The sequence below is a fragment of the Chaetodon trifascialis genome, chromosome 22, assembly GCF_039877785.1.
Source record: "Chaetodon trifascialis isolate fChaTrf1 chromosome 22, fChaTrf1.hap1, whole genome shotgun sequence".
NCBI lineage: Eukaryota > Metazoa > Chordata > Actinopteri > Chaetodontiformes > Chaetodontidae > Chaetodon > Chaetodon trifascialis.
This window is the reverse complement of record NC_092077.1, coordinates 4,710,644-4,736,795: the sequence shown is the minus strand read 5'-3', so window position 1 is coordinate 4,736,795 and position 26,152 is coordinate 4,710,644. Positions and strand designations below refer to the sequence as shown.

The window sequence follows — 26,152 nt, the reverse complement described above, 5'->3', positions numbered from 1 at the left end:
CATGTGTCACTAAAAGCATGATATGATTAACGCACGTCCATCAACCTCCTTTTTAAACACAAAAACCAATCAGCAACAGCAATGGGATAGACAACACGGAGTGACGTCACGACCACGTTAAAGAGAAAAAAGAAAACACAGAGCATTCCTCAACCCGGCTGCTGTTTCCTTTGCTACAGTTCTCAGAGTTCTCACAAGGAACTAACAAAGTAACAAACAAATGACACAAGGAAAACATAAAGTCCCTTCGAAGTTACAAACCTTTTAGTGCACCATATTATTATAACCATTATAAGAATATTATAGGAAAATTGTAGTATAGGATTGAGCATTGTAAGTATAAAATACTATAGGTTTATTATCATATTATTATACTGACAATACAGTAACTCAAGAAGCATTTCCTGAAGAGTATGTATGATTACTGATTGCTGATGATTGATCAAGTTGTCCTTAATGTTGACTGACTGATTGAGTTATAAATGCTATGAGGGAGGGTAAACGGGGGCTTTAATACACTTCTGTGTAATGATTAAATGCATTGTGGTTTAACTGGTCAAAGGTACATGCCATCATAACAAGCATAAGCACACTATTGAACAGTCTGAAATAAGGATAGAGTTTCCATTTTCTCATTTATGAATAGTGACAAATAGTTAAACATAGAACAGTTATCAGGCTCACCCACACACATACTCACTATCTGACAAATCATTCATTTTTATAGCATTGAAACTGAGAGATGAGGCATGAATCAGTAGTGTCTCTAAATAAATCATGTTTCTCAGCAATATTACGAAGGCACATAGTGATAGCCTATGGAAAACATTATTAGTGCAGCATACTGTTTATGTTATTGGTATTATTATATATGAAGTAATTCAAGAATTGTATGTATAAATTTTTAGTTTAAGATTATTAAAAAAAAAAAAAGCTACACTCATTAACAAGACAACAATCTAACCTGAAGGCTCTTTAAGAGCTAAAATACTGAAGGCTATCGAATATTATAAGACATTATGATTTATATAGCGGCCTGGTACTTGAGTTGGCGATATGATGTCCAAGAACAGAAGATTATAACATATTATAGGATTATTAAAGCATCCGTGTGGTAATAGCTTTTACTGGAGCGTGTAGGTGTGTATAATGTGTTAGGAAGCATCCTTCTTCTGCGGGCGCGCGCATCCACGGGCTCGGCGAGAGTGGTCCTGATGCTGGGACTCGTGCGCACGCATTACATCATTTCTGTCCTGCGTGATTGGCTGTAGGTCAACTCGTCCTCCTGCCGTGCGGCATCCACCGCGAGCTTCAGCATCACCGAGCGAGCGGCAGCGGCGTTTCAGTTCAGCCTCATCACCATCATCATCATCATCATCTTAGACTCCATCGCAAAGAAAACAAAACTGTTCTCGTGGGTGTGCGCATTTTCTTTTTCTTGCACTGGCGGCTCGTTTCGAGGATGGCAGAGAGCGAGGCAGACACGCCGAGCACGCCGATTGAGTTTGAGAGCAAATACTTCGAGTTTGATGGAGTGCGGCTGCCGCCCTTCTGCAGAGGGAAGATGGAGGAGATCACCAACTTCTCCCTCAGAAGTAGCGACATATGGATCGTCACGTACCCAAAGTCAGGTAGGAGCCTCTGCGTCACCTCCTGCATAGTGTTCGCCGTGTCTTCATATTGCTTGGCTGTTTGCTGCTGCCTGCTGCAGCGCTGACTGCAGGCGTCACTTGTGATTATTAAAGTTTCATCACACAAATAAAGCACAGGCGAGCACATTTACAACAGCAATCACTCCTACGGTTCATTTGGCATAACACACAGGTCACAAAGTTACAAATCAGGCAGTGGATCATTAACCGCTATGGGTGGGTCACAGTTATCTGACAAATCTAATAGCCTTCATATCTCTGTTTATATTGCACTTGTGCAGTAGAACTACATTTTATAGGCCTCTATCAAGCTTTTACAAGCAGCATGTAGCTGTTTCATAATCACGTGGCTGCAATTTGAACCACAGCAAATCGATCATGCGTGGCTGTATCGGCATCAGTTAGTCTGCACTTCCAAGAGGGCCCTCATCATCCATCATCATCATCGTCGTCATCACACGCGCGATCAGAAACATATGGGAGTTGTTTACATTGAGCTTCGGAGGTGTCGTTGCGCAGCGCTGCTGCAGGCCGGCTGCCGTGTGCGCTGCCCTGCTGTGCGCTGGGTGGGTCCGGTCATGTGACGGCTGGTGGGGAGCTGGAGCTCGCTGTCAGTGCACGCAGAGGGGCAGAGGGGGTCTGATCGTGGTCGTGGGAATTGAGCATTTCAACAGCAGTCAAAAAGACACATATCCAGTATGGGTCCCACTCTCCCTAAGCTTGGATTTACTTAACAACTCCATATTCCCTGAATGCATCCGTGTGGTTCTCATAGGGGCTGATGTGGCCACCACCAGGACACAGAGGTCATGGCTGCAGTGCTGTTTCTGGCAATTTGGGGGTTTGATCAAGGAGTTCACATTCTGCTGTGATACAATGACACACAAGTCTGAATGTTGTTTTTACTGTGGTCAGACCAGTTTTATATTTCTGTATTTACATTCAAAAGCCAAAATATTGTATACAGTATTAAGTCATATTTTGATCATATAGCATATGATGAAGGGGTTCAGTGTTGACATTTTAAGCAATAAATAAGAGGAGATAGGATTATTATATTGTTGTTGTTGTTATTTGGTTGCTGGTGAAAGCTTTCTTTGAGAGGTGGATGGGGATTGGGGCCTCAGGCCACGGTCTCTCTGTCTCTGACACAGTGATTCATTCTTCTATTTATATGTCGTCACATGTTGAAAGAAGCAAGTCTGACCTGAAAATGAAAAACAGTATACAGGCCTGTGGCCGTTGCACCAGCTATATGTTGGTTAAGTTATATGGGGCAAATTCCACACTAAACGATGCGATGAAGCTTGTTAGTTTGACACTAAAGCTGAGTTGTTGTTTGGTTGCACCACAGAAACGTGAGGTTCATCTTAACTACGCTGGTGTAAAATCCAACATAACCAAAATATTGTTGTGGAAAAAGACATTATTACTGTCTCTTGCACGCAGTCACCTTTGAACACTTTGCTAGCATGTTTAGCCTGTTAGCCTGTTTGCTATTGCAAACAGATTTTTGCAATTGCAAACAGGCGAATGGCTAAAAATAGCTAGCAAACGTTAATCACCAAACAACAACAAAAAGTAAACTAGGACAAAGCATTATGATACATAATCTATACCTAGTTTCTATCTATCTATCTATCTATCTATCTATCTATCTATCTATCTATGGTGGAGACTGGTGCAACACAGCTACTAGGCTACAATAGCCTCCTCCATTTTCGGATCTCTGGCTCTCTGTCCCCTAAAATCTAGCACTGTCAAGATGACTTGATATTGGTCGACAGGGCTAATTCGAGGGTTAGCATTCACCGAAATGAACTTGACGTGAAAAATTGCATGAACTGCACCTGTGAACAAATCAACTAGCTGCAGCAATTCCGCTGGGATGAATGGAAGCTGGCCCAAATATGCACCCTTGTAATTTGAACAGCCTTTAGTGTGAGTACATTTAAATATGCTGTCACAGGCCAGAAGCCTGAAAATAAAGACTTGGGTTTGAAAAAAGTATTCGGTGTAGGACGTTTCGAACAATAGTAGGCTTACTTGAAGGGGTCGTTTGCAGGAATGCATTGTATATTTGCATGCAAATAATATTTGCATCCTAAGATACTGAAGAAATGTGTCATCCTTAACTTCATGCCTTTTGGAAATCAGGACACCTTTTACTCACTTAGCTATTCACAGCCCAAACTATTTCATGCCAACATACTGTATCTTCAAAATCCTAGAATACACAGAAAAAATAGACAAAAAATCATGTAATTTGTGAGTGGATCGAGGAGTGTTGCTGCATCATCCTGCAGTACACATGCTGTTACATGATACTGTGACTGAAAGCAGCAGAGCCAGACTCTCGTGTGTGTAACAGACTGTGGTGCATCCTGTTAAGGTTTTGCCCTGCAAGCATGTATTTGTGCATCCTAGCAGTCCATCGAGAGAGGCCTGCTAGCTGTACGTAGTCATGCTTCATTTAGAGTCTCCTGGAACTCAGCACATTTCATGCTGACTGTGGAAAGACGACTGCTAAAACATATCATGTCAGATTGATTTTGGACATTTCTGCAACACCAGAAGAAGTTTCTGAACTTTAGTCTGTTGTTATGCCTGAATATGATAGTGTGTATGATAGAGGCATGTTTGTTTAATGCCTCAGTCTCCAGCACAATGAGCTGTGATGCACAAGGCACTCACTCTTTATCAATTCATCCTTAGCAGCTAAATTTTGAAGAGCCCTGGCCTTTTCTGACCTCCAGCTCTGCTCCTCAAGGAACACCTCAGCTATTTTGCACTTGTTTAATTCCATTTGTGCAAAAATACTCAAAAATATTGCTCCTAGTAGGCTAAAAAGCCTGAAGTGTCATCTCAGCCTTGGATTACCAATGAAATCTGTGTGATAAAGAGAATTTGCCGTAAAACAGAACTCAAACGAGTGCTACAAAACTCACCACTCATCTTCAAAGGCTGCAGGATCTCATGAATACAATTAACTTGGAAGTTAAAATTGCTCATACTAATTATTTTTCTGAGCTTACAGCCAAACATATTTTTCTCTAGTATGGTACAAGATGTGAGGAGTTCAGTTTTCAAGCTCTCACTGTGCTTTGCTTTAAAACCCCTTACACCCAACCAATGTCGTTACTAAAATGAAATCATCCTCCTGTTCACTGGACATTACTCCAACTCTCTTTTTAAAAGATGAAGCTTGCTTCTCTTGATCTCACTGCAGCTTTGTGATTTTAAGCAAATGTCCTGGTGATCTTCATGTCTCATGTTTAAAGGACTGTTGACTCTTGTGCTGAAAACCTCTCAAAAGACAGAAAGAAGAGCATATTTACCAAGCTGTAAACAAGGTTGTTTATCTTAATGTAAAAGGATGACATTGTGGAGTGATAATGGTAAATCCATTCTTATCCAAAGAGCTCTGCTGTAGGGGTGGGTGATACTGGGAATTTTGGTATCGATCCGATACCAAGTAAATACAGGGCTAGTATTGCCGATACCGACACTGATACCGATACTTTTTACTTGAAATTTTATGATCATTGAATAGTTTTGTGATTTTGCCTTTAGTTGGCTGATTATGATTATGATAAAACACAGAACAAAGATTTTTGGCAAATAATCAGGTTTTTTAGCCATATATTTATAAAAATAATAAAATAATCTAACTACGATTTCAGCAATGGTCCTTGTAATATCCATGGCTTGTTGTGAGTTATCTAGGTGAAATAAGAAAATGATTAAGATAATTAAGTATGTAACTGTAATCTGCATGTAGCATAAATGGGAATACTAATTTTCCTTCAAGAGTTAACACAAAGGGTTATTATATTCAGCCATATCCATATTCATATTTCAGGTTTGAGGTATATATCTTTATATAAATGTATATTTTTGAGTTCCAGTAAAACAATTAAGATTTTTTTTCAACTGGCTGAACATATGATAATAGTTTAATCAGTCTGCTGAAATGGCCTCTCATGACTTAATGCTGGAGATTACGTGGATACGTGGATTTTTTTGGCTGAAAAGCCTCTGCCAGAGACCTCTGTCTCTGTGCCGGGGGGCTTGTGTGTGTTTGGGGATCTCCCCCCTCCTTGTCCTCCTTCCTTAACTTTTTTTGTGGCTCAGAGTTCTCCCGAGGGTGAGCTGTTTGTGGTGTTACCACAGTGGCGAATTACTTTCTTGCACACATCACATGTGGCAGTTTCCCTATCAGCTGGAGTGAAAAGGGTCCACACAGCGCTTCTCTTTCTCTCTCCGGCAGAGCAGGAAAGTGTGCCTGTCTGAGAGAGAGAGAGAGAGAGAGAGAGAGAGAGAGAGGTGTGCACATGGCACAGACAGACTCGGAGAGTAGCTGCGCTCGCTCGCATTAACTCTGTGAGGAAATTCGAGTAGTTTGCTGGACGTATAGATGAGAAACTGCAACAAAAGTATCGATCTCATCAGGCTAGCATCGATCGAATGCCGATAGGCACCTTGATACCATTATATTATATTGATACTATTGATATTTAGATCCATACGCCCAGCCCTACTCTGCTGTTTCTTGTGCACACGAGAGAAGCAGTCAAAAACAAGTGGAAGCTTTTAGCTCCCCCCTCTCTCTCTTGTTTCCTTCCCCCTGCTCTGTGTTGGTGTCTCTATTGGCTTCTGGTGCAGAGAGTCAGGAAGCACATGGCAGGCCACATGGTTGGGATGCTGCAGAGCTGTGATGCCACTGGCTCACATGGAACAATCTTGATCAATGGGATTTGCAAGATTCTAAAATCCTGCAGGGTGAGAGTTTGGGTTTGCTCTACAGTTTGCAATAACAGTGCAGTTATGACTGTTTTGACATCAGCCATATGCTCTGTCATGTCGCTCTGTAGGCTGTACACCTCTGCGCCACACACACACACACACACACACACACACACACACACACACACACACACACACACACACACACACACACACACACACACACACACACACACACACACACACACACACACACACACACACACACACACACACACACACACACACACACACACAAATAAATCCCAGAGGGCTAGAATAATCACAAGCACTGACGTGGAGGAGAGAGGATCATCTGCTCTGGACGCATGCTGCATGCTGTGCACCAAATTGAAATTAAAATGATGCACATTTAAAGAGGGACTGATTTTACACTCACATGTCACTTTAGTAGTCATGGGGAGTATAACTGTATGCCTTCTTTGGCTCTGGAGGAGCTTTTTGAAATCTGAGAAAATAACCCTGATGTCATCAAGGTTATCTCAGCCTGAACTTGCAGATTATCAGCAAACAAATTTGGGACATAGATTTTGAAAGACATGTATGTTTACCAGACAGGAAGAGTCTAATGAATACTTTCGAACTCCATTATGGTTAGTGTAGCATGTTTTTGGAGATTGACCTCAGAAGAGACCAGAGGTAAGAATATCTCAATCTCTACTGCATCAACCTGGATTCCAAAAAAGTTAGGATGCGGACACAGTGGCACATGTTCTCCCTGTGTTCACCTGGGGTATCCTCCATAAAATATACCCCCATTAAAAACATGCAAGATCACCACCTGACCAGTGGTGACGAAGGAGAGCTGGGTCCCCCGGGCGCCAACAGGGACCCTGGATCAAATGCGAAGAAATAAGAATTTCACGAAGCATGGCGTGCGCATTGTGCATGATGTTGTGTGTGATAAAAATAAAGTATGTTTCTTCTTTCTTCTTCTAAAACATAAATAAAACAGTATGTGATCATTTGCTAATCTTCTATGACATATACTCAATAGAAAATGATATAAAGACAATATATTTAATGTTTGGCCTCATCAACACCATTGATTTTGGTAAATATTTCTTTTTTAATTTTTAATTCAGTTTTATTTATAATTATATTTATATAGACTTTTAATATCTGCCTTTTCTGAATTTGATGGGAGCAACATGTTTCAACCAAGTTTGGACAGGAGCAACTAAAGACTGGGAAAGTTGTGGAATGCTCCAGAAACATTCCACAGGTAAACAGGTTCATTGGTAACAGGTGATAGGATCATGATTGGGTATGAAAGTCTTTTCACAGCAAACTTGTGCAATATATATATTCAGTTCCTAAGAAAACTGGGTTAAATTACAAAGGACGTCCAAATACATGATGTGTAAGCAGTCCATCTTGGTTGGAATAGAATGTCCTGAAGTCACAGCTAATGTGTTTCATGTGTCAAGCACGACTGAGCAATTTCACAAATGCAAAATGCATCAGAAATGGTGCCAGTGAGGAATAAAAGTTTTCTTTAAGAGCCAGATTTTTCATTACATGAATCATTTGGTTTCACAGCCAGCACGTGGCCTGCCCTAGGCCACCCAGACACACATCTTCTTTGCCGAAGCAGGAACAATCAGTCTTGTTCCCGCCATCCATTTCGGCAGAAAACTGTCAAGCTGACAGGTTGTTTGCTCATTTAAAACCCAGCAATGCTGAATCGATCGTACTCTGATAAAAGCTTTTCTCTCAGCCTAATACAGCAGCGTTCTTCAGATTTCACATGGTGTGATGTGATACCAGCATCTAAACCTCATCTTGTTGTGTTATTAGACTCCTGCTTTTCCACAAGAAGCAAATGGGATGTTATATTGGAACGGGCACATTTGGGCATATCTGCAAACCAAACCGAAATGAGTCACCGAGACACCACAGAGACGATTGGCATGGCAACGAGCTAAAATGTATTATGATGACAAAGTTCTGCTTTAATACAGGCAGTGATTGGTATTTTTTAAGGTGGAGAACTTGATTCACCAGGTTGACTGAAAAAAAAAGCAGAAAACACAATTTTTTTTTACCTTGAACATCTGCCGCCGAGTTACTCTTTAGCAAGGCACATACTGTACACCCGAGCTGCTGAGTGGTCAAAAGTGGAGCATCGTAGTAGTGTTCTCATGGCTGAATTAAGATCTCAGTGGGTGTTAAGTCTCCAAGGGCCCCAACCTCTAACTATACATGCTGTTATGTGTGTTTTGTGGCCCAGCTTGGTCAACGTTTACCACTTTTATGGGAATTCTTTACATCAAAAGTCTGCTGCCGGGTGTTGGGAGTACTACTGCATATGTGAAGATGTTATATAAAGCACTTTGTGGCTCCAGAGGGAGCTGTATTAAATCTGATGAATGTCCTCAAGTGATGATACTTGAGTCAGCGATGGTTGGGCCTGAAGAGTTGAGAACTGAAAAATATATGGGGATGAAGAATGAAGAAGAGAATGAAGTGAGCTTATCAGACCTCTGTAGCCTGTTCCTCACATCTGCTTGAGGCTAGCAGCTCAAAGCCACATTAGCATAACAACCAAATCTCTAACTAAACTGTGGGCAATCGAGGGGCCTTGTGGGTAATATAGACCTCAGGTTTTGACAAGAATATGTTGAATAAGCATGACAGTATCTCTGGTTCTGCAGCATTGCTATTGATCATCGTGTTTTTTTTTGTTTTTTTTAAACAGATATAATTGTGTGCTTATTTCTTATTTTGTATTTTTTTTGGCTCCTGTGCACGTGGCAATCACTTTCCTTGTTCTCTTCCTATTGTCCCAAATTCCTGATTTTCCTCTGGCTCTCTGCTCTCCTCTCTTAGGCACCAGTTTACTTCAGGAGATTGTGTATTTAGTGAGTCAGGGAGCAGACCCAGACGAGATTGGCCTTATGAACATCGATGAACAGCTGCCTGTCTTAGAGTACCCCCAACCCGGCCTGGACATCATACAGGTAATGTAGCTGATTTCATGTTAGCATTCATTCAGTTCATTAGCTGACTTAATCATTTGGAGACTGCAGGAGTTCTGGGCCTGTGGGGTCTTTGAGATTTGCAAACTGCAAAACAAAACAACTCTCCATTGTTGTTGGTTTGCCTGATGTTTCAGTGTGAATCATGAGATGCTGCTGGTAGCGGTCTCAATTTTACACAGCCCCAATAAAAACAAGGGTAGACTTGCTTGCAATGACAGAACAAAGATGATTGGCCATCCCAGTTTAATACTGAATAGTGTTAAAACTATAACTTGTGCCATACTTTTTTTGGTTTCATTAAAAGTGTTATTTACTTAAATCCTTCTGAACTGGCAATGGATAAGCCATTTTGAATGGGAAAATGTCTGTTGTCTGAAAAGCTAGTGTTAATCTGGAAGATCTGTTACCCCAAGTCATATTTCCTTAAAGTCTTCCATTGTCCTGAATGTAATGTGTTGAAGAAATGAAAAAAAAAACCTCCACTTAAAGGTCAGATTAGCCATAATGAGGACTGTGAGAACAGTTCCTTAATGTCCTCTGTCGCTCTGCACAAAGTATTCCAAAGTTTGAGAATCTTCTTGTGTTTCCACTGCACTTACTTCCTTTGTGTATCCGCAGGAGCTGACTTCCCCTCGTCTGATCAAAAGCCATCTTCCCTATCGATTCCTTCCCACAGCCATGCACAATGGAGAGGCCAAGGTCAGTCCACTGAGCCTGGACACTACACACACATTAGCAATGCCTTTTCACTACATGAAACTGCTAATTTACAAGTTTTGTTGACTATATTTCGAGATGGATTAACATATTAACAAAACGTGCTCTGAATTTTAGAGCGTTTGTTCAGGCAAATTTGCATTAGCTGACTGGCATCAGCAAGTTTGTTCATGCTTCACAATCACTGGCACACAATCATGTTTATTGTACTGACCTTCAGCACAGCCATTAAACAACAACAACAAACTTGTTTCTCATATGCAGTCTTAAACAGCCTGACATGATAACCCTAATATTATATATCTGACTGTAGTGAGTACTGTTGTGTTTCCCTTCTAGGTGATCTACATGGCTCGTAACCCTAAGGACCTGGTGGTGTCCTACTACCAGTTCCACCGCTCTCTCAGGACCATGAGCTACCGGGGAACCTTCCAGGAGTTCTGTCGGCGCTTCATGAATGAAAAGCGTGAGTATGACGGTTACTGGAGGACTGGGACACTGTGACCCTCCATCTGGTTTCAAAACAGCGAACTCCTGTATAGTTTTGTCTCTGTCTGTAGACGTGTAAGTTCATCCCCATGTATCTCTCTCTCTCATAGTGGGATACGGTTCCTGGTTTGAACATGTTCAGGAATTTTGGGAGCATCGTATGGACTCTAATGTCCTCTTCTTGAAATATGAAGACATGTACAAGGTAACACTGTCACTGTCTCTCGTGCTTTTTTTAGCCTTTGCCTGCCAGCTCTTATCTTAACAGTATGTAGCTCCAAGTCATCACCCACTCTGGCCTTTGTGAAGAGCTGACTCCTCTGATGGTCACTGTAATATAGATTAGGAGTAAATAAACTTTTCCATTGGAGCTTCTTTACTGATGAATGGGACTGTGTATGTACTGTGCAGCCCTCTGGTGTGACAATACTAACTTTTAAAATCCAGCCAGATTAATGCATTGATGATGATGATGTTGATAATGAGTTGTCATTTGACATTTTGAACAGGGTCACAATGTCTTTTAATGTTACTGGAGTGTTTCTTTTTTTTGCTAAAACTGCTGCCTTTTTGTCAGTATTGTTGATCTGAATAGACCTTATTGAAATTGTCAGTGCACAATATAGTGAGTGTGAGCTCCATGCCGTGGAGAGGCAGCTGATCTGTACAAAGAGAGCATAAAAGTCAAGCAGAGAGGCTGAGCAAAATGCACATGTGTTTATGTGAGTGTGTGCGCTTCTGTGTGTGTGTGAGAGAGTTAACACAACTTACAAGAGGATTAAGAATGGCGTTTATCTCTTCATCTGACTTCATCTACCCAACAGTGCCAAAGCAAGAAACTATGAGTTTGATAACCATGAAACTTGCTGTCCATTTTTATGATGAATTCTAACATGTTTTCATAACATTGCAACATCACAAGGCCAAAGCTTTCACTTACAACAAATGATCTCATCATCATTATCATTTCATCGTTATGTCTAATTGGCAGATTGACATTAAATTCTCTGAGGAGATAAGGTGATAGTCTCCTTGACTTGTCTGTGTGTTGCTTGCTCTGTGAAACACTTCTGTGGGACAAGGGCCCATATTTGGTTTTAACTTCGGTATGAACTGTATCTCTTTTTCTCTTCCATATACACACATGCACACACAAGCACACACTGAGAAGCTCGACTCTGGAAACCGTTTACTTCATTCGATATGTATTTATACAATACCTAAAACAACACATATATTGTACACGTTTTGAACCAACTTCACACCTGAGATCCTCTGTCTGTCCTTCTGACCTGTTGAATTGGCCGCACAAGTCAGAGTCCTGCAGCTAATGAAAGGGGGCTTCATGACATTGCTCTGACATTGAAATCATATTTCAACCTCTCTATAACTTCCACTTTTTTATATTATAATCATGTCACGTACTGACAAACATTTCCCTGTGACGTTGGAGCTCACCGGCCTCTGTGTTGCTCAGGCTGCTGAAACCAGGATTCTCCCTATTAAATGATGCATGAAATTCACAAACAAGGAATAGCTGTGGCTAAGTTACCCTATAGTATAAGTCCAGAAATTAATGGCCTATATAATGATATCTAAACTCCTGATCGACTCAGGAAAGGGAGGAGCAGGGATAGACTGCTAATAATAAGTACTGCAAACCACCGTTCATTCATCACCATTCAGACTCTACTCCTACTGCTGCCGCAGCTGCAGCTAACCAGCAAGGTGTAGCACAGCAGACTGCCACATCATGAACTGAGGTCCCCTCTATGTATTTCACACTTAATAAAAATTGCCCAGTTTGATCCTTTATCCTCACTCTTTTCGTATGACGTGGCAGACACATGTATCCTATCTATCTTTTGTGCAGAACATTCTTGTGTAAAACTCTCCAGTAAAAGGAAAAGAACATAATAAGCTCAATCAATATTCACCCTTTGCTTTGTCAAAGGCCCTTTTTACAGTGTCTGGTCTTATCATGTTTACGAGGCACTGACTCCCACAAGATAAGCTTTTCTTAGAACTGAAGGGAGAAAATGCAAATGGTCTCCCAGTTTCTCCTTTTGTTGTTTAAAAAACATGATACGACTTATGAATATGAAATAAAAAACAATCCACTCAGTGCCATTTGAAACATATCAGAGATGCTGTATTTATCTGTGTTTGCCATAACTGAAGCAGGTGCTTAAAGAGACTTATTAAATTATGAACTTATTTCATAACCCCTTGAAAATCTATTGGCTTATTAGAAATGAATGTCATTGTTTTTGAAGCTTTAGACAAAATATCAGGAAACAAAAGAAAAGTCAGCTAAATTAAATCGTGGTGTCCAAGTGCAAAGAGAAAGTGACATGTTAGATGCTTCTAATATGCACAGCAGCGGTGTTCAAGTTCATAAAGGCTAATGGATTTAAATTTAATTTTAAAGTGCATTAATCAATATTTGTTTATCAATAATGATCAAATGACTGTGTGACTGTGTGCCTCTGCACATCCCCTCAGCTCTGTGAGGAGTTTGGAAATTACGTAAAAGAGGAGTTAAGGGCAGGCGTGTGTGGGGATACGGGCAGCAGTTTTGAACATATTGATGTTGACTAATGACAAGTGAGGGGAGTCCATAAAGCCATTTTTTTAGCAACAGGAGGTGACAAGAGCCATGCAATTTTCACCATGTTGTTGGGAGAATGAGGTTTTAATGACGTTATTATTATGTAACACAAATGAGAGCTGGCTGTAAAACATGACACCAAGGTTTCGGGTGGGGGGGTGGGGTGGAGAAGGTGGAGTGTTGTCAATGGTTATCGCTGAGGTACTAACAATCAGAAGTGTGCTTTTTGATGGTAAAATTACTGTTTCTGTAAGTCTGGTGGCTTTGGCGAGAGGGATGTAGTGGTCATTTCCAGTTGAACAAAACAGATCTTACTCTTGAACAAACTCAGATCTATCCTTGCAGGGATCCATTCCATAGAGCTGTCAGGCAATCTGAGCTGAGGGTAATGGAAACAAACACTTTTAGTGGACGTAGAGGAGAGGGATTACTTTGCAGCCTCTTTTGTGGCTGCTGGCTGCAATGCTCTCTCTCAATACTGGAAAAACTTCAAAATTTGTTGTCTCATAAGTCAGTCCAGTACAAAGATGTAGCAGAATAGCTAGTATCTGACTTTTCTGGAAGCATTAGCATTGAACTTTCTCTGTCTATCTCCAAGTACTGTATTAACAACTGGTAAGGTGTTGTGGAGTTACATTTTTCTAGAGAGGTGATAGAAGATGCTTTTAGCCACAAGGGGTATCTAATGTGGTTTGTGGAGGAGTAAAGGTTTGCTGGTGGGGACAGGAAGGGACCAGGGGTGGATGAGGACATGTGGTAAGAGGTATTCAGGTTGATGGAGTAGACACTCCTCCTGCTTACTCTCAGCTATTACTCTCGATATTTATAAATCACAGAGTGATTAAATGAATGAAAGAAACATAAGGCTGCTATCATTCTTGTTATCATTTTTATTACTTCTCAGTGCTGTGCGAGTGTGACAACCAAACAGCACAGGTCTCTTTGCTGTGTCTGTGATTGGATGAGGACAGAGAGAATATGACAAAATCTGTGAGCTGCACAGACTTTGAGCGACTGACTGAGAGAAAAGCACAGCTCGAAAATAGAATTGCAACAATGCTGCCTCAAATACGTGAGAATGAGCAATTCATTGACTCTGTAGTAGCCTCTATACATGTTGCTGATAACGGACAGACTCTTAAACATGGGATTTCTTCAGCTGTGGAGCATCGTGGCACAGATTTGGCTGACATGCTGCCCTCGATGTGTCCTAATGCCAGTGGATCAGCTGATGAAACTAGCACTCACTCATGGCGACTGGGCTGACATTGTCTGCCGCAAAGGCAAGAGAAGGCACCAACGCTCACTCCAACACCCAAACGCTCCTTTGCAAAACAGATACAACCCACTGACTCTGAATGACGAGAGGAGCTAATCACAGCATAAGCATTAAGGCTGACCAAAACCCAAGAATTAGCCCCAAACACACAGGTAGATCGAGGGCCAGGAGAAATATTGCTAACTCCACTTTCAATTTCAATATCTTTTGGAACTGTAAAGACTGACTCCAAACATCACTTATCGTAACCTCCAACTGAACCTGCCTTGAACACACACGGACACATACATGCACCCATGTGCCATGCATGTGTACACTGATAACCTATATGTTCCTGTATGGTGTATTGTTCACACAGAGCTGTACATTTTGTCTTGTAACTGTCTTATGTCCTTAGTCAGTGTTTCTTACCTTTGTGCCATGTAGGTTGTGGAAGCATAGGAACAGTGTGTTCTTGACAGCTGTGGGTGGATGCTGTTTGGGGGAACAGAATCACTGCCTTGCAATTATATAAGAATTCAAGAGGGAGACAGTGATATCTATATTTCTATGCAATTATTGCTTCCCATTTTTATTACTTCCCTTTGTACGCTGTGTTGATGACAGCCGAGACGCATCATATTTTCAGGTTGTCAGTCCATCCATCCATCAGTCCCATTCTCGTGAATGTGATATCTCAGGGAGGCCTTGAGGGAATTTCCTCAAATGTGGCACAAACGTCCACTTGGACTCAAGGATGAACTGATTGGAATTTAGTGGTGAAAGGCCATTGTGTTATGGTGTAGTGGCCAAAAAACAATGAAGTGAACCTAATGATGCAGACTTAACAAAAAGGCAGGATGGAAGCAGATCAGAATATTCAACAAAATAAAAGCAAGGTAACAAAGGACTTACAGGAGAGCGAGGCAGTTGAGGTCAAAACCGAAGTAAAAAGCCCATAATGCAAGCAAAATCCAAGAGAGTTCAAAAATCCCAAAACAAAAGCAAGATCCAGGGAAACACAACAATCATCGAACAAACAGGGACTAGACTAGAAGTACTCAGACAATGACAGGGAACAGAGAAACCACTCAGAAGGGATGACGTGTCAAGACAAAGGGAAACACACTCACTTACATAGACAGGGGAGGAGTACCAATCACTCACAGGTGGACACAATCAAACAATCACAAGGGTGGGAAAACACAGGAAGTAAAGTAAACTTTGACACATGAGGGATGGCTACAAAATAAAACAGGAAATAAGAAAACTAAACAGTCCAGATCCGAACACACTGTGACTTCACAAGACAGATTTTTGACCGTAACTCAAGAATTCTTATGCTAATTATGACAAAATTAATGCAAATATCTAATAGGATGAAGTGATGACATTTTATATCCAAAAGGTCAAAGGTCAGCTTCAGTGTGAGATCAGAAGGGCAGATTGTGCCCATATTTCACATTTGGTCAGATACTGAATTGGTGACACTAATCTTGGAACTGTGAGGATTGTTTAGATCTTCTGTGATGAAAATATGTGAATTTGTAGCTTCTTTGCAGCAACATCCATATTTGAAGCATTGCAACCTACAAGCTCATTGGTTTTGCTTATATTGAGCTTCACATCATTGCACCTCTATCAGTTCTCTGTAAAAATCCTTCATAATCTTCACAACATATACTGCATGAGTGTGGATGCAAAAGGACGCAAACTGCAACTTGACTAATTGACAGAGGCATATGACCACAAGTGATAATTCTAGTGTCTTCTCTCATCTCCTCTCCAGGATCTGGCCACATTGGTGGAACAGTTAGCCCGGTTTCTGGGTGTTTCCTGTGACAAGGCTCAGCTGGAGGGCATGGTGGAGAGCTGCAACCAGCTCATCGAGCAGTGCTGCAACTCGGAGGCGCTGTCCATCTGCAGGGGTGAGTGGGAGAGGAAACAGAAGAGGAAAACACTGCTCTGTTCCTCTGGTCTATTAAAGAGGCAGGATTTTGAGTTTCTGGCTCCTTTGCGTCTCCGTGAAAGGCCTTTCTTTGTAGCTGACATTGACACTGTGGAGTGGCATCAACCAAATGTTTTTTTTAAACCATTTTTCATTCCACTCTCACTACATCTAACATGTTTTCCTCTGTGCTTTTCAGGCATGTATGAGTGCAAAACCAGTCAAAGCATGTCACATGGTCCTTGTTTGTAGCACAGGCTACAACTGTAACACAACTCTTTCCAAACTGTGTGGAGAAAGACTACAAGAAGACTATTCATGACTTGCATAAGATAACATTTTTATGCTTTTGTGTGAATTTTGGCAAGACAAGACACAACGTGTCCACTATCAAAGAAATACAGCAAACAAGAAACAGTACAAGGAAAACATAAAGCTTCCAGGAAATAGTGTTCCAGATAAAGTCTCCATTAAAAGGTGCAACAAAGGCATTACTCTGTATTAGACATCACTTTTGGTGTAATGCCAATTGAAGTCTTGAGTACATTTGACAGAAAGAACTCCACAGACAAGGAAGATACTGAGGCCTGAGAGAGCATAAATGTGGTTAATGTTCCTCTTTGAGAGCCATTACTGTAGGTCAGATCTGATTCATAGAAGTGATCTTATGATATTGATTAAGCCTTCAGATCTCCTCTCACAAAGCTATTTAAAGACCAGGAGGTATGAGAAAAAAAAGAAAAAAAACATGTGCAAAGATGGTTCATGACTTGCTGCAGGAAATAAACATCTACAAGCTGAAAGGATGATAACAACACTACAAACTACTACAAAATAACACAGTTCTTTTCAAGGAACTCTCAAGAAATTGTTAAGAAGTAATAAAAATTAATGATTAGCAATAGCATTAGGCTATCATACTGTGTTGTACATGGTTGTTATTGTGCTAGGAATTGGGGATCAATGACTTTGTGTATGGAGAGTTATCTTAGACCACTTATCACTGACCTGTTGTAAACAGTGTGAAAGCTTTAAGCAGGACAGGACACTGTATGGAAATTCTATCTGTTACATTCTGTACAGCAGCCCCGGTAATCTGAAATAGTTTAAAGACATTTATGCCACACCCAATGCCTGATACTGTGTACTGTAATGATGTTCTAATTAGATCAGGATCATATGGACAGGCACAGAGAGGCCGACCTGGAACATGTTTCCATTTTAACACATGCACGTGTACACACACACTCACAAAATGCCCTATAGTGAGCTGAGCAGGTCACTTTGGAGGCAGGACAACTGCATTTTATGAGACCCTATATGAGACCCTTTTCACAGAACACTGTAGCATTATTCAATACAAGCTTTATATCACATCACCATTGATTTTGGCATACAGTGCATTAGGTGGTGTAATTACATTAAAAGTCTCAGCATAATTAACATACAGTGCATTTGACTTACAGCAGTTGGAAGTATTGAAAGGTATCTGTCAATATGTAGCAGGTGCTGCATTTGCCCATTTATCATTATTATCTACGGAGTGTTTATTCTTAAGCAAATACTTAAGTAATCATGTGTAAAATATATATGGGGAAACAATATTTTGTGAGATAAAATGCTTTTCATCATTACTTTCATAATTACAGAGTTTTATAGGGAAAATCATGAAATGTGACAGTATGAAATATAAGCAGGTAAAGAAAAGTCATTAGGGTGTTTTAAGTTCCTCACGTAGGAGTGAGCACCACCCTGTGGCTATATGTTGCAGCTACACCACCGATTGACTCACTATTCGTTCACTATACAATACTATGATTCTAAATATAGACTGTGTCGCATATGATTTTAACCTCACCTTTTACATTTATTTCTAAGTTGTCACAATTATTCGCTTTGGTTTATGTTAACATTCCTGTCTTTGATGTGATGTTTTGGTTTCTGCCATCTGTTTTTTTTTTTTTTTTTTTTTTTTCCTGTTTTCCCATAATTTTGTTTTTTCTTTTAGTGCATGGAAATCTGGTGTCTGGTCTGCTATAGGCTTAACCTACAGCTGACAGTCAGTCTGATCTGTCTCATACACATCACAGCAGGTGAGTCACTGCCACGTCAGGCTGCGTTCCCTCTGCAGCTGAAACACGTCAAATAAAATGTGATGTTTTCAGGACAGAAAAAAAAGTCTATCAGATGCTGCCACATGAATCATTACATTCATCAGATTAAACACAGTCACACACAACTCTTGAGCATAACGAAAAGTCTCCAAACCAACTGAAAACAGCAGTTCGAGCATATCTTGCATCCCTCCTTGGATTTATTTATTGCATTGGAACAGAAAATTAGGATTGGACTCAAAGAATGAACCCACCAGCTTATTTTAAACATTCATGTAATGCAAATCTATCTTGACTTAAGATTGAAGGTCTTTGCCAAGAGGTTTATTTAAGTGAATTAAGTAATTATTTAGTGAACATGATTGTTGGTAGTAGCTTGCTAGTGAACATCAGCAAATGAGTCTGTTTCAGTCACATGGCATGCTCTGAATCCTGCCAATCATGATTCATAAATTGAAAAAAAAAAAGAAAAAAAAATCAAAGAAGCAAACTCCCTCTTGGATGAACCTGTGAGGGCAAACATGAGCTGCTGGTCACCTGTCAGTGTTGATTTTGTGCTTTAGTCATGCATATTCCCACATACAAAGTTTCCATTAACTTACCAAAAATAAAGCTGACTCACGGTAAGTTGTTTGTCAGTTCACAAATTTTAAAATGAACTAGTTCAGTTTATAGTTCATGATTCAAATTTTTGAGCTAAGTTCACGTTCCAACAATGAACTAGTTCATAGTTCTTTTTTCCATATGTTGCTGCAAGCTATTATTTTTCAAAATTATTGCCACAGCCCATATAGAACCACAGACAGCAATTATTTTAGCAGTTTTAACACTGTAACTCCGTCAGATTTCATCTTCATATCCAATTTTGAATCCCTATCCAACCAGGGTTTACATTAGCATTGAGGGGACAGCACTTCCCCATTGTTGCTCTAACGCTTTGTTGCTGTCCATTCAGTCCACACTAGCAGCAGCTGCAGCTTTCACCCCATGTGACTGAAGTGCGGATTTTCTTTTTGAAAGCCGGCGGGCAAAGTTTGCTCAGAAATGTAAGATTTTTCCCACCCTCACTGACCTTGTTATAAAACTTGTTTAAATGATCATATGACGCCTCCTTGCTGCTTTTTGTTTTGATGACGCATGCGGCCGTGTGACACTGGTGGCTGGAGTTGCCAGATTGGGTGTCTTTTCTGCTACATATTAAGGCCTGTTTACGGTGTGTTTTAGCTGGGTTTTTGCCCGGAAGGCTCTATAGAAATCTGGCACCCTATTGAACAAAGTTAAACTGAGACAGCGTGCCGTTCACAGACACCAGAATGAACAAGCTCACAGTTACGTTCGCCCAAAATATGAAAGAGTTCATGAACTATGGTTCAATGAATGTGTTCAGGCACAACACTGCAGGTACGGAACACTTTCTATGTGAGCTGCTCTGAATAATGAGAGGCAGATGTCCAGGCTAACTGAACATTTGATTCATTTAAAACTCTTCCTTCTTTCTGTGTATGTACCCGCAGGTCGTGTAGGTCTGTGGAAGGACGTCTTCACAGTGTCCATGAATGAAAAGTTTGACACGGTGTACAGGCAGAAGATGGGAAAGTCTGACCTGACCTTTGACTTCTGCCTGTGAGGAGCGCCGTCCCGCCTCTCTACTTTCCACTCCACTGATCTACTTCAGTACAGTTGACAAGTGCACACTTCCTGCCAAAACCCACGCTCCTACATATCCATTCAGTCTGTCTGAAGTTTATTGGTACAGTCTGACAGCGGAATTACACTACAAGACTTTTCCCAGAATGCAATCTGTCTCAACCAGTCATCAAAACTCCCACCCTTGGACTGATCAAAATGAATCCGGATTTATTATGAATTTATTGAAATTCCTCAATGAATAGTTAAGCCAAACCTCCCTCAACCACGACTTCCACAGTAAGTTCCCACTGCTGTGTCTGTATAATGTGTACATACAGGGTTCGACCGATATAGGTTTTTGAGGGACAGATGCTTTTGAGCTGAAACACTGGTCAACATTTACAGTGGCATGAAAAAGTTTGGGCACCTCTGTTTCTGTGACAGTGAATAGCTAATCGAGTAAAGATGGGCTCATTTCCAAAAGGCGTAAAGGTAAAGATCAAACATTCTCTCCAACATATTAAGCAACACTAGTTTTATTTGTTGAGCTTTCTCGTCTAGTTTTCTTAACTTTGCTTGTTTTTTTAGCTCACTGGTATTACGTTGTTTTTAATCATGTAATGATTTACACCAGGGATCAGCTGATAGCACATGGTGGTGCTTCCTGGATAGAAACTGTGATGCTCCCTGTGAGTTGAGGAGGAGGAGAAGGGAAGCTGTGCTGAGGTTGAGCGCAGCACTAGCAGGAGACAAACAAGCACAGGGGTGGACCACCACCTCACAGCATGGATCATGGACTAGCTAATCAACCACACTACATGAGGATACAGGACAGGGAGTCCAACATGGTTGTCTGCAGCAGGGAATAATCCTGCCTCCCTCCTCTTTGAAGATTCTTCCTCTTCTTTATTGTCACAAATTCATATTCAGTCATAGTTAGTACAATGTAGTGAAATTTGTTCTCTGCATTTAACCCATCCCTGAGGAGCGCTGGGCCAACTCTAGCTCTAAGCCAGTGCCTTGGATAAGGGCCCTGGCAGGAGACCTAAGGTAGATGTTTTAATGGTGGAGGAACCAGAGCTCCTGGAGGAAACCCACGCAAGTATGGGGGAGGACATGTGAACTCCACAGAGAGGCCCTGCCCCAGCCATGGGGCAAATGCACTATATATGAAAGGCAAGAGGGGACTGCATCTGCTGAGGACACTCAGGTCTTTTGGATTGCAGGGGGCACCACTGAGGACGTTTTTGATTTTGTGGCGCCATCTTCTATGGAGGTAGAGACCAAGTGACTAAGAAGACCAGCTTAGTCCTGTGATGCCCCCCTTGATCCGGCAGAAGTGGAGAGGGAAAAAGGTGAATGATAGCTAGGCTACCACCCCTGATGGAGAACATGTCCCACCCTATGCAGGACACTCTGACAGCACTGGGCAGCTCCTTCAATGACAGGCTGCTTCACCTGCAGTATGTGAAGGAGAGATACTGTAGGTCCTTCCTTCCTGCTTGCACACACTTAAACTGATAAATTCACTCGTGTGCAATGTCAGTACATACTGAACTGGGCAATATCAACATTTCCAATGTGCAACAATGTAAACTCAACCATTATCTTTTTTTACTTAACATATTTTTTACATATCATCATATTTTTCTTTTTTTACTGATGCTTCCTGCTACTTCACTATCCCCTTTGCTGCTGTATCACTTTGCCCACTGCAGGATTAATAAAGGATTATGTTATCTCTCGAACAGGAACAATGGAGGTCAAGTTGAGGTTTGAAAGACCAAGAAATCTCTCAAACTTCAGGAAGATTTAGCAGACTACTGTGGTGGTGCACTGTTGTATTGTGCAGTGACACCTGCACCAATATGACCTTCATGGAAGAGTCATCAGAAGAAAACCTTTCCTTTGTCCATACCACAAAATTCAGCGTCACGAGTTTGCAAAGAAATTAAACAAGCCAAAAATTTCAGTGGTAGAGTGAAGAATGGATTCAATTAAATACCAGCAAATTCTGGAAGCCAACATCACACTGTAACAAAAGCTGACCAGACAAGAGGATGGCTTCTACAACAGGATGATGATCCTAAACACACCTCAAAATCCACAATGGACAAGTTCAAGAGGACCAATCTGAAGGTTTTGCCATGGCGCTCACAGTGCCCTGACCTAAACACCATTGAAAATCTGGAGATAGTGCTCAAAACTGCAGAGCATGCAAGACAACCCAAGAATCTCCCAGAGCTAGAAGCCCTTTGCAGGAAGAATGGGCCAAAATCCCCCAAGATTTTGAACCGAAAGACTCGTAGCTGGCTACAAAAAGCGTTTACAAGATGTGATACTTGCCAAAGGGGATGTTACAAAGTACTGACCATGCAGGGTGCAAACCTTTGCTTCAGGCCCTTTTCCTTTTTTGTAATTCTGAATCCATAAAACATGGAAATAAAAAAGTAATCTTGCTTAAGATACTGAAGAAATGTGTCATCGTTAACTTCATGCCTTTTGGAAATCAGTTCACCTTTTACTCACTTAGCTATTCACAGCCCAAACTATTTCATGCCACCATATATTCAAAATCCTAGAATGCACACAAAATATACACAAAAATCACATGTCAATATGTCTGGACTTGGAAAAAAAATCCGCCAGTTCAGCCAAATTTTCCATGTTATGGTTGTCTATTTTCCAGATGACTTGCTCTGACCATTATTTACAATCTATAAAGTTCTTGGTATGCCAGAAATGAGCGTTATAGAGGTTCAGATCCAGCCTGGTTTCCCACCTCTGCAATAACGTGCTGGGTGGTTTCAGATGCTGTTCAGTGATTCAGCAAGCACTTTGAAGCATGCTGCACTTGAAGTTTTCCCGACTCATCTTTCAGTTACTTCATTTTTATTTTGGACGTCTGTCACGTGACCCAGCCTTTAAATGCATTTATTATTCAAATACAGTCAATGAACTTGTGAACTGATCAGCCACAGATATCTGCAAGTAGTCTCAGTGTTGATCTCTGATGTTACGGGTTGTCAGGTGGATAAACCCTCGTTTACGCCATCATAAGACACTAAACCTCTCCAGAGAAGCTAATGAAACAGTTTTATAGTTCGTAGCTCTGTGGGTCAGGCCACACACACCTGTTTGTTGCTGGGAAACTGGGATGTGAGGAATTACTCAGCAACACCAAGCTTTTGAAAAGACATTGAAACTTAGGTACAATGGACAAATAAGAGTTTTCTAAACATTCAAAATGTGTATGGATGTCATCTGTGACAGATATGGTTAGATCATAATTGAACAAACTGCCAAAGAAAATCACAGGTTTTACAGACAACACCAATATCTGCCCTTTAAACTGTCAAATCAATGTATCGGTCAAACCCTGAAACTGAGTGCATTAGCAGTTGTCTTGATGCAGCAGTTGCCCCCAAGCCAAGTCGCTGCATGGAAGATAGCCTATAGAGAAGAAGCCTGTCATGCCTAAGTCAACCCAGTAGCTCAGCGTCACAGCTGGGAGATTGTTTGATGATCATTGTTTTTTTGCTCCAAGTCCAAAGTCCAAGTCCAGGGTTTTCAGTCTCCGTCACCGATTGCCACTGGACACTTATGTATGAGCTTTATGTGTGTATGGATGTATGTGAGTGTGTGTTAGAGACAGAGAGACACAGAGAGAGGGAGAAAGAATGCATCAGGGTTCCCAGACTGACTTTAAAGCGTCTTTCAGTGCACTATGTCTAGAAATGAATAATGTGGAACTCTGGCGCTCCTCAGTGGTAATATCAAAAATGACACACTGAGATGAATGGGCTGAGGGAAGACAAAGACTGCACCCAGGGGCATGGGATTTTCTAATTACTCGAAAGCAAATTCTACAAATAAGGGCCGTAAGGAGGAGCACACTTCACGCCTTAACACTTTGCTTGAGATTTCAACTTTTATTTTGTACACAAACACAACGGTTACATCGTCAGCACTTGAGACACACTCTGCTGCGCTATATTTACTATAAATCATCCAATTTATGCCCTCTGGCAGATAAAATGAGCAGCTGCAGCTCAGTTACAAATGCAGCTGTGCCAAACACAGTAGATCATATTTAATGCATTGTCTCCCAGCTATAAATGCAGTTTAATATAGATGAACATTTAAGTTTTTTTTTACATACAGGACTCAGAGTTTAGTCTGACAACACAGAGATCCATCAGCAGAATTTCCTCAGGAGGGTGAAGATAATGTGCAGTGATGATAGTAAAATTTGAAAATAAGTTCAAAGGCTCAACACCATGGCTATATAAACCTGCTGGGGACCAAAAATCTGTGGCTGGGCCCTAATAGACTCCCCTCTGAGCACAATGTAAACCATATCAAGTCTTAAAGCTACAAAATTGGATAATAATGCAGTCCCACCTTGATTAAAATCTGATCATAGTTGTTCAAATTGCCAAACAAATTTGTAGTTAATCAATTATACACAACTCTCCCACACAGAGAGAACGTTAAATCCAGATGTGATCATAATACAATGTTGTATCCACATATGTGCATCTCTGTTAGCCAGATCACAAATATGATTACAATCCATCATGGTTTTCCTGACCCACATGCAAATCACCGTCTGGCCCCTCTTCAATCCAGACAGTGGTGGCAGTGCACCTGCAGCTGTTTGGTAATTAACTTGTGCTCTTTAGCACTTCACTTACAGCAGCAGTTTAACTAGGTAGCTCAATAACGTCTTCATGGGCTCGGATGCATCTCGTTCATCACGTGAACAGTACAGCATGATACTTTCTGTATGACCCGTGTGTTGAAAGTGATTCTTGCATGTGACAAGAAGAACAATAGCTAATTTAAGTGTACTGTCAGTGTGACTTCAGCTGCCAGACACTGTACACGTCCAAAGGGGATTTCAGTCCATCTCTAATGCAATGGATGCAGTCACACCTGGCTTCTTAGCTATCAGTCATGCACACACTCTCTCCCTGTGTGAACCATGCTCCAAACTACCACTGATGGGTGAACAGTGTCCTTTCTCTCTCTTTGGCTGTTTTCTCAGAAATGTCTGATTTTGGCTGCAGGAGAGGAGAGAGCAGAGTATTAACCCACAACCAGCATTAACTGTTTCCTGCTACTCACTGTAGTGTCACCACAGCAGCAGTATCTGGAGTCAGACTATTAGCCTGAGGCATCCCTTACAAGAAGTCCAGCACCTCCTCCTCTTCCTCTGTTGCCACAGTAATTTCCAGTCCAGCAGACCACTCCCTGCACTCTACCAGACACTTGTGAATGTCTTAATTGTGTGGATGTAAACGACAACCTCAGCACACACTCGTCACGCTGCCTCTTTTACAGCTGCTCATTCTTTCTTTTCATTGTTCTCTCTTCTGTCCGTCACTCTGTTTACAGTCGTTGGCAAGGCTTCAGCTGCCCATCTCCATTTTTATGGTTTGTTTGGGTTTTTATACATGCCTGTCTGTGTTTCCTGGTCATCTTGTGTTGTATTTAACATGCTTTGCTTGCTGCTTTATTAATAAAGTTGTGTCTTCAGGCAATATGTGATGACTACATTCTCTTTATTTGAACTCTTCAGGGTCTAAAGTCTTCTTCAGAACTTGTGCCAGTGAAATGTAGATTGAAACTGCCATGAAATGCAGGCTGGTAATAGAAATGAAAAGCAGCTCATATTGTGAATTATCTGCAATAAACTCCACCAGAGATCAAGCTTCACGAGAACAAGCGATGATATTCACCGTGAAGTTTGCGCCTGCAGATTTGCGTGTCATAGAAGAGTGGATGGCTGGTCTTGGTACTGTAGAGGTCTGTACTCTCTGAGTGCCTTTCTAGTTACTGATGCATCGAAGTGGACAGCAATTTCATACACTGTATTTAATAGGCTGATTTTAACCGGCAAATAAACTAACTATAGCTGTCTAAGGAATGCAGTGGAGCA

At 41.2% G+C, this 26,152-nt stretch overlaps 1 protein-coding gene across 1 annotated transcript; it reads left to right on the top strand.

The window, feature by feature from the left end:
- The first annotated feature begins 1,285 nt into the window (after positions 1-1,285).
- On the top strand, positions 1,286-25,761 carry sult4a1 (sulfotransferase family 4A, member 1). Its single transcript, XM_070991652.1, has 7 exons — positions 1,286-1,631; positions 9,291-9,421; positions 10,061-10,141; positions 10,499-10,625; positions 10,759-10,853; positions 16,307-16,445; positions 20,094-25,761. The coding sequence occupies exons 1-7, from the start codon at positions 1,463-1,465 to the stop codon at positions 20,204-20,206; spliced, it is 855 nt and encodes a 284-aa protein (XP_070847753.1). The 5' UTR covers positions 1,286-1,462; the 3' UTR covers positions 20,207-25,761.
- Positions 25,762-26,152: the final 391 nt, after the last annotated feature.